This window comes from Sciurus vulgaris (genome assembly GCF_902686455.1).
Source record: "Sciurus vulgaris genome assembly, chromosome: 3".
Lineage (NCBI taxonomy): Eukaryota > Metazoa > Chordata > Mammalia > Rodentia > Sciuridae > Sciurus > Sciurus vulgaris.
The window spans coordinates 153,061,084-153,075,653 of record NC_136463.1 but is presented as its reverse complement, the minus strand read 5'-3'; the positions used below and the strand labels follow the sequence as shown (position 1 = coordinate 153,075,653).

The 14,570-nt window shown below is 39.4% G+C and overlaps 1 protein-coding gene across 5 annotated transcripts in view; it reads right to left on the bottom strand.

Annotated features, from left to right (window-relative positions):
- The window catches only part of SPATS2L (spermatogenesis associated serine rich 2 like), a 160,075-nt gene that overhangs the window by 25,365 nt on the left and 120,140 nt on the right, over positions 1 to 14,570 (bottom strand). For 4 of the 5 annotated variants that reach the window (XM_079135531.1, XM_079135528.1, XM_079135530.1 and 1 more), the window contains 2 exons: positions 10,043 to 10,249; positions 8,593 to 8,728 (listed from right to left, as the gene is read on the bottom strand). In XM_079135531.1, coding sequence (XP_078991657.1) covers positions 8,593 to 8,728; positions 10,043 to 10,249 — 343 coding nt within the window. The remainder of the gene's footprint in view (positions 1 to 8,592; positions 8,729 to 10,042; positions 10,250 to 14,570) is intronic. The other variant, XM_079135529.1, reaches the window with a different exon arrangement.

Genomic DNA, 14,570 nt, shown 5'->3' with positions numbered 1-14,570 from the left:
AAAGATGAAAGGGGATGGAGAGCTGGCAACCATGGCCATTCAGAATCAGGGGTCCCTGTGCCTTAACCCTCTCTTCCTCAAGCAAGGAACAGTAAAAGTGATGAATATCCATGTCTCATACCTGGGATCCACCGTGTGCTAACTACACAAAGCTGGAGAAGGATAGCCTGAAGCCTGAAACTTAACCAGCTTCAGGACTAGAATATGCTAGAATATGTCTCACTTTATACCACATGCCTCTTAACTAGAGGTTAATAAACCTTGGAAAATGGGACTTTTACTAGAGTATGGCCTAGTAAGAATCAAGAGTTTATAATCATTGAAAGACACATATAAGGAATTCTGTTGACTTCCTGTGCAACCTTGCTTTATAATTTTTTGCCGTCTTAGCTGACAAATGTCCAAAAGTGTTCCTTAGTCTCACTTTGTACCAGTCTAATAAGTGGAAATAAGCTTTAAGACCCATTCCAAAATTGTAGCCTAAAATAGCCCCCTTTTAAATGCTATAATGCATTTGATATTTGTGCTATTATGTAAGAACAATGCAGTTCATTGTATTTTCCCAGCAAAACCAGATTATATTATACATTTTAAAGAGAGATCATACTAGTACCCTATGGGAGTGTATCAGGAGAATAATTTGCTTAATTCTTTCTTATCTTGTCATTCTATGATGAAAACCAACAATTTCTTTTCAGAGGCATGTTACCAGACTGGTTGATGGGTAGCCTTCATTTGCTGAAACAATTCAGAAATCTTTTCAGATTTCAAGCTGAAATGAGGATCAACTTCTTGTCCTCAGTTCTTACTGTGAGTCTATTATTCTGCAAAGGAGGCTGCAGTGAAACAGAATGGACTTCCAATGCCAAGTGTGCAGCTGACATAACGTATGGAGGTAATCCAACCATGCAGCTCAGGAAGGCTATTAATATGAGGTGCTATTTGTGCTGGTTTCCTGGGACTGCACCTAAACTGAAAAGGCCAGTTTGGTAGTTTTTGTATTTATCAACCTGTTCTTCCTTCATGCCAACTGATTCATTCAGTCCTCGTAGTGGCCCTGGGGAAACATCTAATGCAGAGAAAAACCTCAGGGAGGAAAGAAAATAGGAAAAGAGACACTTTCACCTCCAAAGAGTGAGCTATACCTATTTAGAATGACACATATTCACAAATGAGGCAAGATTTGAAATACACAGTACCACAGGGACTGGCCTTAGTCACAAAGTCACAGGAACCTTGAGTTTTTCCATGTTATATGGTATTTGCCCTTTTCACAATTTCAGAATGGTTCCTGGAGCTTGTTTCTTTTTATTGGACTGGTGCAGAGTGAGGAAAAGGAGTCATTTTGGGCAATTTGTCAGCTAGACAGCAACAAAAACCATCTATATGGCTCTCTTGAGGCATAAATATATTTATTAGCCTCTTCTATTATTGTCTCTGGGTATCCTTGGCAAGTGCATGCTCTTCCCCACACAGTATATTCTTTTAAAATTTCACATAGTATGGAATATTGGGTGTGGAGGGAAAGTACAAATTTGATTAATTTCCTCGGTATAGTGCTTTGTACAAGTCACGGGCAGGTGGGCACTCGGAAGAACCATTTGATAAGAAAGAAAGGGAGATTTGTCACAAAGTGCTGTTTGTACAGGTTTTGATCAATAGGAAGATCATATTCATTTGTACAGCAGAAGAACAAAGGGACCTTTTATTAAATGTTTTTTAAAAAATTTAAAACACTTTCCATACTCTTGAATTTATTAAAAAAACAGAAACAAAAAAAAAATATACATAGCCTAAACTCTGAATTTCTGTCTTCATTACATGCTTCATTTCAGAAACTGGTAAAATCTAGTAATTGTTCCTAATAATTAAATAGGGAATTGAAAGCACTTGAAATCACCATATAACAAATGCCAAGTGGCTCGGGAGGCTCCTAACATGAGTTCTCCTACTGGCAATCCCATCATAAGCCACCTTGTTGAGTGGCACAGAGAAAAGGACCGCACAACCCTGCTACCCCACATTCCCACCATTCCAGAGTGCCCACCAGGAAGGCTCACTGTTTGGGCCACAATGGCTTCACAACAGAGTCTCTACTCATTCCCCATGCTTACCTCAACATCTTTCATGTGACTGAACTCCTAAGCCCAGTTCACTTGTTGTCATAGCATCTGTTTTATGACACAGATGTGATACTAGTGCCCTGTTCATCTAATCTTTCTTATACTTTCCTATTAAAGTGGATGTAGTTCATAATTCCAATGATTCACCTAAGTAAGAGGGTAATTAAATGGTCAAAAAGTATTTGTTCAAATACCCCCTGTGCCATAAGACATGCAAAAAGACCTTCTGTTTCATTCAGTGTCAACGGCATAAGGGCTGGCACACCTGAGTACACCACTGACGTTAGAGTACCTGGACATCGGCCATGTGTGCCCAGGAACACCAAGTAATATTGCTGACTGGCTGAAGCCACAGAAGAAGAATGACTCCAAACAGACGCTTAATGGAACAATTCCCCCACTGTATTTATCTTTACATGCCTCAGATCTTCATCCTAATCCTGGTCCCCACTGTGATATTTGGTTTTATTGCAAAATGAGAAAAAGGACTCAGGTACAGACAGAATGGCTAATGAAAGTGATTGCCTGTCATTAGCTACAAACTTCGGTTCTTAATTTTTCCATTTTCTTCTAAGGACTGAGCTGAATTCTATAATGAAAAACAGACAAAAACAGCAAAGCCTTCAATTTTCTATACTACAATATAATTGTTTTTCTGATCTCAAGGAGACAAAAATGTAATTTGACCTTTAAAACATGTAGCTAGAAGGTTTATGTTTCAGGCAGTATGGAAAAAACGTTACTTAGTACATTGAAAAGAGAAGGCATTACACTATGTTCTTTGAGGTATGTGATTGGCAAGGAAATTCCCCCTTTTATATCTCCAGCGCTGGCTTCAGAGGGCAGCTGGGGGACAGACAGATGCTCAGGGGTGTTGCAAAGGGAGGAAAGGGAGGAGTTCCCTTTCCTTAAGGAGCTGCAGCAGGACTGATGCACTCTTGCCCAAGAGTATCAGTACTGCCAGCTAGTTCTTTGTTGTGGGAGAATGGGAAGGAAGGGTGAGGGGGAAGGGGCTGTCCTGTGTGTTCCAGGCTGGTTAGCAGCATCCCTGGCTCCTACTTACTAGAAGCTGGTAGCACTCCCTCCTTGCAGTTGTGACAATCAGGAAGTGGCCAGACCAACTGTCTCCTGAGGGCCAAATTCACCCAAATGAGAACAATTGCTCTGACCCCAGACACATGATTCCCTTTGTGAGCCTCTCAACCATTGATTTGCAACTATAGATGCACAAGAGAATCACCTTGATATTTTTTTCTTTAAATACCTATTCCTGTGACCACCAAAATCACAATGTGGGGTGGGGGAGTGGCACCTTGGCAGGGAACAACCACTCTAAAATTTTTTTAATGACACACATATATTTTGGTATGGAAAGAAAAATGTTAATTTATAGGTATCATCTTTCAGTCAATGTTAAGTTAATCACAGAGAAAAAATAAAAAACCCAAAGGACCCAGAAAAACCAGGCTGTTAGCATTGCATAGAAATTCTAGTATCACACAAAAGAAGCTAAAGTTTGGAGAATGTGTGTGTGTGTGTGTGTTTGTGGTGCTGGGGGAGGGGGCAAACAAGAGTCATGCTGCATGATAAATCTTCAAAAGTGAGGAAAAATGGTTTCACTTGGATCAAACTAATGTGGCTCCAAGCATATATATTCCAATCATTTTATACTATTTGGGCATTCAAGGAGCAGTGATCTGGGAATATGGGACTGACTGTCACGTAGGTTGTTCTGAAACACAACATTCTCACTAGAAATTTCCTATTTAGGAGTCCTTCTTAAACTCACATTCTTGAAAAAGAACTTACTTAAAATGTCACAGAGATGTATGGGACCAACCTGTTTACCTCCCCAAAATATGTGCATGGTTTTGCTTGGCTACCAACAGGGCTTCAGGAACAAATGAGAGAGTTTTCAAAGGATACTGGAAGAAGATAAACTTATCTCAGAACAACTATTGCTTCAGCCCGAAATTCTGGCGTTAGAGTTATTCTTTTGGCTGGGGGAGGCTCCTCAGAGCATTTGTTAATATGCAAATATGTCACTTTCAGAGGGAGGAGACACGATCATCAAAAAGATGAGGTCACCAGTTACATAAGGCAAATACATTTCAATGGTTGGAAGGAAAAAAAGGGATATGGGGACACAAATTCCAATCTTCAGTGAGGTGTCTGGGTCTGCAGGGGGCTGAAGGAGACTCACCCCCTCTGCTGTGAAGGAGAAAAGGATGAAGGGATAGTAGGCAGAGAAAGGAGAAATGGGCAAGTGCAGGGGTTGGGGGAACTTAAACCCCTGACCTATTTCTAAATACTGCCTGGGCCAGACCTGGCACCGCTTCAGGAAAAAAATAAACACAAAGTATAGGCACATTCTTGGCTCCTTTCTACCGAACGTGTGCTTAGACTGATTTCCCATTCCTATTTGAAAGCAAAGCAGTTTATAAGATAGCCCTCTCCCTCAATCATTCTCTGAGACTCCTCTACTCCCCTTCTCTCCCCACCAGCACACATTCCACCCTCTTGGCTCAGGACAGGCTTCCATTTTCTTTAAAAGTGTTCTTACTTAGACATTCAATTGACAATAGCACCTAACAGAATTTTTACAGCTCTATTTTGGAATACTTCCTTGCCCAACATATGGCAGAAATATCAAGTATTATTATCCTTCCTTGTTTTTTTAAATTTAATGTTTTATTGCTCATTTTAAGCCTTCACAATCAACTTGGACACACACATAAACACACAGCTTTGTGGTGAGAAGTTAGACTAGTTTGCACACAAAGCAATTAAATCTGGCAGCTAGGATTCCAAAGGATGAATATTTTCCAGTTGTGGTAGGAGGCCAATTGTACAGAAGAGAAACCAGCTGTTTCATGTTAGTTCCTGATGTGACTTTTCATGCTCCTGTTGCCAAATTTATTTTCTGTTCAGAGGTACTGTGAGAGCACTGTGTCATCTTTGTTACCCTTGCAAAGGAGAATGCTCTATGTTATGGTCATTTAGCCCCATGTAACTGAGTCTTGGTTAAATGCCAAGTCGGATTTTATATTTTAGCTACTTAATGGTTTTCTTCAGTATTGAACAAATGTTCTTCACAGCCCGACTGGGACAGATGAGCATTCAGCTCATTTTACCCCATGTGTGTTCACTTGGTATTGAAGGTGTGCAAACAACTGCTTCCTTCTGGCTTCTAGAAATCATTATTCTCATGAATTCCAGCATGATCTTCCGGTGGAATTTAATTGAGCAGGACTCATGTCCTCAAGCCAACATTTTGGAAGCAGAGTGAGGGTTTTTAATAGTTGACCTTAGTGTTTCTGTGTTTATTCCTCAAGTACACACAACACCTAGTGAGTATTTGGGGGTTAGAGAACCCTGTGGCCCAAAGTCGGAAGAGGACGAGGAGAACTGGAAATGGAATGCACACACCTGTGCCACTGTGGACCACGAGCTCAAATCTACTCCAGAACCAGCACTTTTTTTAAAAGCTCAGAGGACCTGTCTCATGTCTTCTAAATCTAGATATACCTTCTGATGTCATCCTGAGGTTACAAGTGTACCTGAATGGGAGGTGCCACAGCCACAATTCTAACACTTAAGAGTTATGTGATGTCACCAGCAACAGGGAAAACTTCTTTAAAAACTTCTATGCTGCCTTCAGTTCTGCCCCCTGATATTTTTCAAGAGCACTCCATTTCTAAAACCCATCCTGTCTTCCCCCTTAGAAAACCAGAGGGAGGCTTTGTTCAAACACGTCACCACGTAGGCTGGGCTGTAGGCTTATTTGGAGCAGAGGCAAAGTTTTCCTCTTGGTAGAAATGCATGCAAATGGTTGATTTAAAAAAGTACTGTGGTTTTATTTTTAAGTTACCACGTATGCAATTATTGTGGGATCATTTTTATTGAGGGTTACAGCAGAAAACAAGTGCTCAGTGTTTAGTCCTTTTATAGCAATTGCATACAGAGAAAGTTTGATCTAAATGTCTTCTTCAGTTTGGAGGAAGAGTCCCCTTTTGTTTTGTAGGTGACTTTTCAACATCAGTACTGTCTGGAAGAGCTCATTTAGAAGTGATCCTTCCTATCTGTTTAAAATACAATGGGAAGCCAGGTGTGGTGATACACACCTATAATCCAGTTACTTAGGAGACTGAGGCAGGAGGATCACAAGTTCAGAGCCAGCATCAGTAAATTAGTGAGATCCTATCTCAAAATTAAATATATTTTTCAAAAGGGCTGGGAATGTAGCTCAGTAGTAGAGCACCCTTAAGTTCAATTCCCAGTACTGTGGAAAAAAAAAATCTGTTGTAAATCTCAAGATGTCTCGTGACCCATGTGGTGTTCATTTTACTAAGAAGGGAAATGGAATAAAATAAAAAATACTCAGAGCAGCTGGAGAGAGAGGTAATCCGAGGTCATTGCTACACTCGGTCCACTAGTGGGTGAGTCACTCAAGATGGAAGACATCATGCAGAGGCCCTCAGAGGAAGGGCTTACCCTAAAATGCTACAAAAATGGATAGGACAGAGCGCTCTTCTATATTAGGGGTTGGCAAACTGCAACCCCCATGAGCCCACCTAGCCTACAGCCTCTCTGAATCGACTCCAGCTGCTTCAGTCACAGCAGCAGGGCTGAGTAGCTACATAGAAGCCATAAGTTGGTAATGCTTGAGATATTTACAGATAAAGTCTTTCCAGATAAAGTCTGCTGGCCCTGGCTATGTAGAAGGCTGGAAGATGGGTGCACTTATAAGTATTAGAGCAACTCACTTAAGGATAGATCAGAAAAGTCATGTGACTATAAAAATCATAATAATATCAGCCTTCATTAGGAGAGCATCTTTACCTTCTCTAAGTATTTAAACATGTTCTTGGACTTGCTTTGAACCATTAGTTATGCTCTAATCTGACCAAGAGGCAAGAGTTCCAGTGAGGCCCTGATACCAGGACTGGAAGGTGTCACCGGTGACTGTGGGAGAAAGTTTTCTTTCAAGTCCCTAGAGTCTTTTGCACTTTTAGGATATTATATTATATGTAGCAGATGGTTTAAAATTCATGAATTTTAGATTAAGTTAGTGTGAAGCTTAATCCTTAGTTTTACACAACTCCACAGTTTCTGCTAAAAAGCACATCAGTGTCAAAGCAAAGTCCTGGAATAAGAAAACTATGCAGAAGATGTGATCAAATGCTAGAATTATGGGAGGCCAAAGAGACAGGCAACATGTTAGATGAGCCTGAGCATCGTGAATATTTTTTTTTAATCTTATTTTTTTCCTCTTTCTTTTGTATGAGCATCTTGGTTTTCCTCTGGATAATCATGCTCTTCAACTCACAGTCCAGGGGGTTGAGGTGTGGGGCTCCCCACCTCACTGCTGTCTCTGTGGTAAGCTTATCACTCTGGCCTGCCTACTGGAAAGACTATCCCTCTTGCCACAGTGATTGGTCTAGAGACAGGCAGGTGACCCAACCCAGCCAATGGGAAGTAGTTCTTGGTTTTTTGCTGGAACTACTGGAAACAAATCCCCCTCTTAGATTCCAGAGTCTTGGGATTATGTAAATCTGGAGTTGACAGGGGTGTTATGTTTGCTGCCACCTGGTGAGATCTGCCTAAGAATAAAGTAAAAAAATTGTGGGAGACATTGAGAAAGGAAATAGGGGAGGAAAAGAGGGAGACAGGGAGAGGAAAAAGGATGAGGGGAGAAGGTGAGAAGGAGAGGGTGGGAGAGAAAATGAGGCCTATAGTATAATTTGGGTTTGACCCACATTTGCCAAAAGGAATCTTCTATAATTTTCATGTGCATTAGCCAATCAATTCTCTTTTATCATTAGTGTGACTTGGGTTTCTCTCACTTGAAGTTGATACACTGAAAACATTTTTCTACTGGTAATAATAATCTATGCCAACAAATATTTCATTTTACTTGTGGAATATATGCACCCAGGACTCAAAGAAATATCTTCTATCAAAATCAGCTGCAGGGCAGGGCAGGACAAGACCAAAACTATATCAGCTCACCATTTCTTAAACCTAGTCTTAAGGATACTCAAGAAGGGGATTCTATCACTAAGCTTACATAAAATGTTTCTTTTTGTTAAGGAAACTTTTCTTATTTATAATAATAAGGCTGTAAATATTTTGTTTTCTTGGTAGCACTCATATTATTAGCCTTCCAGGCATTTGTCAGTATTATTTGTTCTTTGTTAAGGTTTTATTCTATATCCTTCAGATAATTTGGAGCCAACTTTAAAGTCCAGTGAATTATGTCTATCAGGTTTCTTCTTATTCAAATACTTTCTCTTCCTTTTTATTCCTAAGAAACACACTTCTCCCCGCAGAGCTTTAAGAAAATCTGCTAGGGCTGTTCTGTGATGTTTATGTACTAAATAAACAATGTTTTCCATCTGATGCTTTTACAAACTATAGGAACAGTTCAGGCACCACAGATTTATAGTTCCTAGGTCGAATGACTCACCAGTTGTGCAATTCAGCAAAGGCTGCTTTGATCTTCTTCACTGAACTATCCACTTCTTCCTTGATCATGACACGGTATCTAGTTAGAGAAACGGTGCAGCGCTGCAAATCCTTCACTGATTTCTCAATATTTGGGCCTGAAATTAATGTCAAGGAAAAAAAATTGTTAACTTGAGCACTTCATCCTCTCTTTGTGAGCTAACCAATAAAACACAGCAACCAACTCACCAAAATATATGAGATTCATCTTTTGTTTCTTAATGGAATAAAAAAGGCTCTGTGAAAAAGATGTGTATAGTGCAGAGTGGGTGATTTGTCCAGGTCCTGAGGCTGCTATTTTTCACCACTGGGGTCTCTGGCTGGGCCATTTGGGGTGTGCTTGTCTCCTTTGTTCTTCAGAAAGAGGCTCTGATTACATTTTACCGTAAGCTGCAGTGTCTTAGAATCTAAAGGCCATTTGTGCTGCTGGCTCTCTCTACAAACACCACTGTGTGTGGTTAAAAGCCAGCAGGGTTTTTGGAAGAGGAAAATGACACAGGGCCCGGGAAGGTACAAATGAGCTAGAGAGAGGATGGAGCAACAGTGCCAGGTATGCTGGCTGCAGCCCCGTGGGTCCTGAGCCAGGCCCGTAATTACAGCAGCAGCGGTTAAAGCTCTTTGGATGTCCATCATGCTTGGTTTCCCGCGACCATCACCAGGGTCTACAGAGAGTGCGTGGCAAACAGGCACACTGTACTTATCCTAACAAGGGCATGTTTCTCAGAAGAATGAAATCTCCCTCAAGAAAAGTGAGCAAATATATCAAACCACACCCCAGGAAATCAGAGGTAACTGGAGTTGAATGAGAATAATATGATTTAATCTTCTGGGAATCAGAAAAGATGTGATCTGGCTCCTTTCGTTTTTAGTAGGAGCTATGAGTCAAGTATTTCAAAGTTTAAAAAAAAAAAAAAAAAAAATCCAGTATGTCAAATAGAAAACTCTCTTTCAGTGTTAGTCTGAAAGTTCTAACAGAAATGAATTTAAATGGGGAGGATCATCTCTGAAGGAGATATACCAGGCTCTGGACTCATCCTTTTGCCATGTAATTCTAGAACTTGTATATCTGAAAAACATCAGTCACTTCTAAAAGAGCTCCTGCTTTAATACTTGCATCGTAAGTGATTAGGGTGGAAGGTATCTGTGGTGCACCTTTATCCGTGTCTGCAAAGAGAATGGTCACAGAGGGGCAGAGGAAGGGGACGTCATTCCACTTGAACACTCGACACCATTGTTTAACCTGGGAACATAATAGCTGCCTTTCCATCTATGTGGGTCACAGGAAGAAATGCAATTTCATGTGTGTCTCTCTTCACTAACCAAGCAGCATCTTCTGGCAAGTTCCATCATTCTGGCACTTTTCTGTGTGTGCAAAACATGTTGAACCATTTGTGCAAAATAAATCACTTTACCTCTTTTCTTTGCCAGCTCATCTGGCTTTATTTCAAGATGAGCTGCAGGGACATTGGACTTAACAGGAGATGTTTTTGCTTTAGGCTTGCTTGGGTTACAAGGCTGCTCAGCTGACCACTGTAGGCCATCTGACCTCTCTGTTGTTCCATGTATAGGTTTGGGGCTCCCATCTAAGGACAGTTTCTGTTGCAGTAGTCTGCTGCCTTCTGTAAGAGAACACCAAATAATGACTGTGAAGTGATAAACTAAAAGCACTGATGATGGAGTGATGGGGATGCCAAGATTTGGGGTTTTGTTTACATAATGGCAATAGTGCCTTTCGTTGCACAATGTTTAAGGGACTGTTTTAATAGAATCCCCAGGAGATTAGAGGTTATACTAGAAAGAACCTTGTATTTCAAGTCAGAAGACCTGGGTGAGTGTTTTGGCTCTGGTAGTTACTTGCAGAGTGACCCTGGACCAGCCTCTTAACACTCTGAGCCTTGGTTTCCTCACTTGTAACTACAGGATGGTTATTAAGAGGATTACAGGAGACGAGCATGATCCCCACACCCACCCCCATTCCAGTAAAGGCTTAGGCATCTTAAAGTATGATTTCATATCGAAGCTATAAAAATTTAGCCCCCTATCTCCAAGTGCTACATTAATGTCTTGTGGTATTTTATTCTGAATTAATGAAGGCAGAAGAGTGATTGGAGATAGGGCAAGAATGAAGGGATAACAAGTACTATAATCATGCCATCTAATTTACGGAGAGCTTAAATCAGGAAACATCATCATAATATCTCAACTATATTTAAAATCCAGGGAGTTAGATTCTCTCTAGAGCTTTAATAGATGTGGCAATAAATTAACAGCACGTTGCTTTTGGCGTCTTTTAAAGGTAAGTTCCTATGTTGTTATTGCTGAAGTGAATTAAATGGCATCTAAGGCACGAAAAAGAAATGTATCACCCTTAACATCTTACTACCAGAGAGCTTTGGGTGTAAATAAAGGGAGGTCAGTGTGCTTTCGAAGCCAGGTTCTTGGAGAAAGCTGAGTTTAGTAGAAAGAAAGCTTCCACTGAAATTCCCCATGTCTTGGAGGGCCTCGTTGGAAGGTCTGCACTTTTCTGGCTAAATGTGGTGCGTGCTCAGGGTAGAGGCATCTGTTTGAAGCCTAGCCTCTTTTTCAGAGTCGCCCTCAGGCTACTTCTCTTTACTCCCATGATGCCTTTTAGAAAGTTCATGTCTGCCTCTCACCACTGCCTTGCAGAGGCTGTGACCTCCTGGAGGGCAGACGCTGAATCAGATTCATTTCTGAAGCCCCAGTTCTTGTGTCTGTCTCACAGCTTTCTGAAGAATTATGAGTGAATTGAATACACTTAAAATGATTTCACTGAAAAGAAATAAGAAACAAAGAACACCTTTCCTGACACTGTCACAAGCCTTACAGATGGCACCGGGGGAAAGTGTACAAGAATATGATCCAGGTCCTAGTCAATTTGATTGTAGACATTAGCTCATTTATGCTAAATATAATTTGACTCCAGTTGACTTCATCATTCATAGCCTGCATGTCAAGGAACCACAATACACGTTATGGGCTGAATGATGAAAATTTACTTAAAGGGAAATTACAGTACACAATGAGATGTTCAGCAAAGTTAATGAACAAAGTAAATAAATACTGAAAACAGTATTTCCTCCAGTAATGAAAGCAATTTAAGCAGCAGTATGCAATGTTATCTTTAGTTATACTAAAGTGGAACTTCACCATAAGACTGTTGTCAAACCTCAGTGTGAAATGACTCTCCCTTGGTATTTATCACATGCAAATTCCTGAAGACCACCTCCAAAGATCCTGATTCAGCGGACCCAGCATTCTGCTTCCCAGGTGATTCTGTTGGAGTGGGGATGGGTGGTATCACCCACTTGATAAACATCTATATTAAAACAATGACTAAGTACAAGCTGATCTCAACTCATTTCCTTTCTAAATTGTAGCTGAGATTCAGTCTTGATGAGATATTTTAAGTTGAGACTCTATAACACAGCTCTTTGCACACAGTGTTGTAAATTAATCACATTCTTAAAAACAAGGGGACTTACATGATAGCTTAATAGAAATAATGATCACAGGTAGAGGAACAAAAATTATTCTGTTAAGAGGCAAATGAATTTTAAACAGAAGACAAGCATGCAAATGAGCAAGGGCTCATTACCCTAGAGTTGAAAATATTTTGTTTGTGTATCAGAGAACTGATACATGGGCTAGGTTTATTTTATCATTCAACAAATGTTTATTGAGAAATTTAAGCAGCAATATTTTTTTAGGGTCATGAAAAACTGTTTTATTATTGGTAGGATCACTGAACACTGGAAAGGTTCAAATTCTCAAGGACCACTTGGATATATTTGCGCACTGGCTGTACAAGTCCGTCTCAAATCAGAATTCTCTCAGATGAAAACTGGTGGAGAGTTACACATTTCTAACAGAATGATGTTCATCTTAACCACAAATCCTAGTACTTCTAGTGCTAGAATAATGGGAGTTCTTTCCTGGATATAGTGATTTCCTTTTAATATCAGAAACATCATCAGTTCTCTTGGAGGCAACTAGTAAACTTCCACAGACCACAAACTGAATGGGAGTTGATTCACATAAAGCTGCACTGTCCAATAGAGTAGTCACAAGCCACACGTAGAAGCTGAATATTTGAAATGTGCTTTGTTCAAATCAAGAGGTTCTGTACATGCAAAATATGTACTGAAATTTGAAGGCTTAGTACAAAAAAAATGTTAAAAAAATGTTTTTAATCATTTAAAAAATAATGGAACTGGGAGTACAGCTCAGTGGTAGAGTGCTCGCCTAGAATGTGCAAGGCCCTGGGTTTCAATTTTCAGTATTGCAACAAGTAAATAAATAAATAAAATAAAAAATACTGATTGCATGCTGAGATGATAATATTTTAGATTACTAAATTAGATAAAATAAATTGCTCAATTAAAGTCATCTATTTCTTTGTGTGTGTGTGTGTGTTTATTTTGGGGGGGCAAGGTCCAGGGCACTGAACCCAAGGACACTTTACCAACAAACTACATCCCAAGTCCTTTTATTAGTTTTTATTTTGAGATAGGACCTCTCTAAGTTGCTGAGGCTGGCCTTAAACTTGCCTTGGCTTCCCAAGTTTCTGGGATTACAGATATATGCCACTGCACCTAGCTATACTTTTCTAATGTAGCTACTAGAAAATGTAAAATTCTATATGTAGCTTGCATTATATTTCTATTGAATAGCACTAATATAAATCATATGAAGCATAAGAAAGGTGAACTACAATGTGCAATCACTCCACTAATTTATATTCTAGAATAAGAAAATATTTATTTTATTCAAGTCTTGGACTCCCTGTAATTTCTACATGAGGAAGTAGTGATATATGTCTTGTTTATCTTTTAAAAAAATTTTTTAAGTTGTCAATGGATCTTTATTTTATTTATTTATAAGTGGTGCTGAGACTCGAACCCAGTGCCTCACACATGCTAGGCAAGTGCTTTACCACTGAGCTACAATCCCAGCCCTGTCTTGTTTATCTTAATATGCTTAGTACCTAGTAGATGCATGTTATATACTGAATCATGAATGAATGAATATATGAATGAGTCAGCAATACTTCAGTGCTTTGTATAGTTAGGGCCCTTGCAACTGTAAGGAGCCTGGTTTGATAAGAGTTTCAGGCTGTGTTCATCAAATACTTGAACCAAATTAGTTAGCCACATCATGGAAAGAAGAGTTATCTCTGGAAATATACAATCTGGTCAGATTCAACAAAATTGTAAACATTTTAATTTAATCCTTGTCTACGTATCTAAATTGGCTCCTAGAAGCTTATATGATTTTGAATTTAACTATTATCTGAGCTTTCTTTTTTAATCTTCACACCACTGCCTTAATGGTTTGCTAAAAAACTATACCCATATAATAAGTCTTACAGGCAAAGCATGTCCTCCAACTTTGCTCTTTTTCTCCAATTTTTCATATTTTAGGTCCTCTGGATCTCAATATAAATTTAAATCTGATGGAAATTTGGTTTGACTTGTGTTGAACCTATTATAAACCAATTTGAGGATACCTGATACATTAGCAATATTGAATCCTTTGATCCTTGAACATGATATATGATACCATGTACTTGCTTTTTCTTAAAAAAAATGATCTCAGTAGCCAGGCAAGGTGATGCTTGCCTGTAATCTCAGCAATTTGGGAGGCTGAGGCAGAAGAATTGCAAGTTCAAAGCCAGTTTTGGCATCTTAGCGAGATCTTGTCTCAAAAAATAAAGAGAGTTGAGGAAGGCAGTTTAGTGGTAAAGCAAACCTGGGTTCAATTCCCAGTACCACTCAAAAAAAAAAAACAAATCTCTGCTTCATTTTACAGTTTTTAGTCCTGTGTATCTTCAAATTTATTCCCAGATATTTTAGACTCTTGTTATTATATATGATAATTTTAAAACTTTAAAACTTTCAATTTCCAAATGTTGGTTACTAC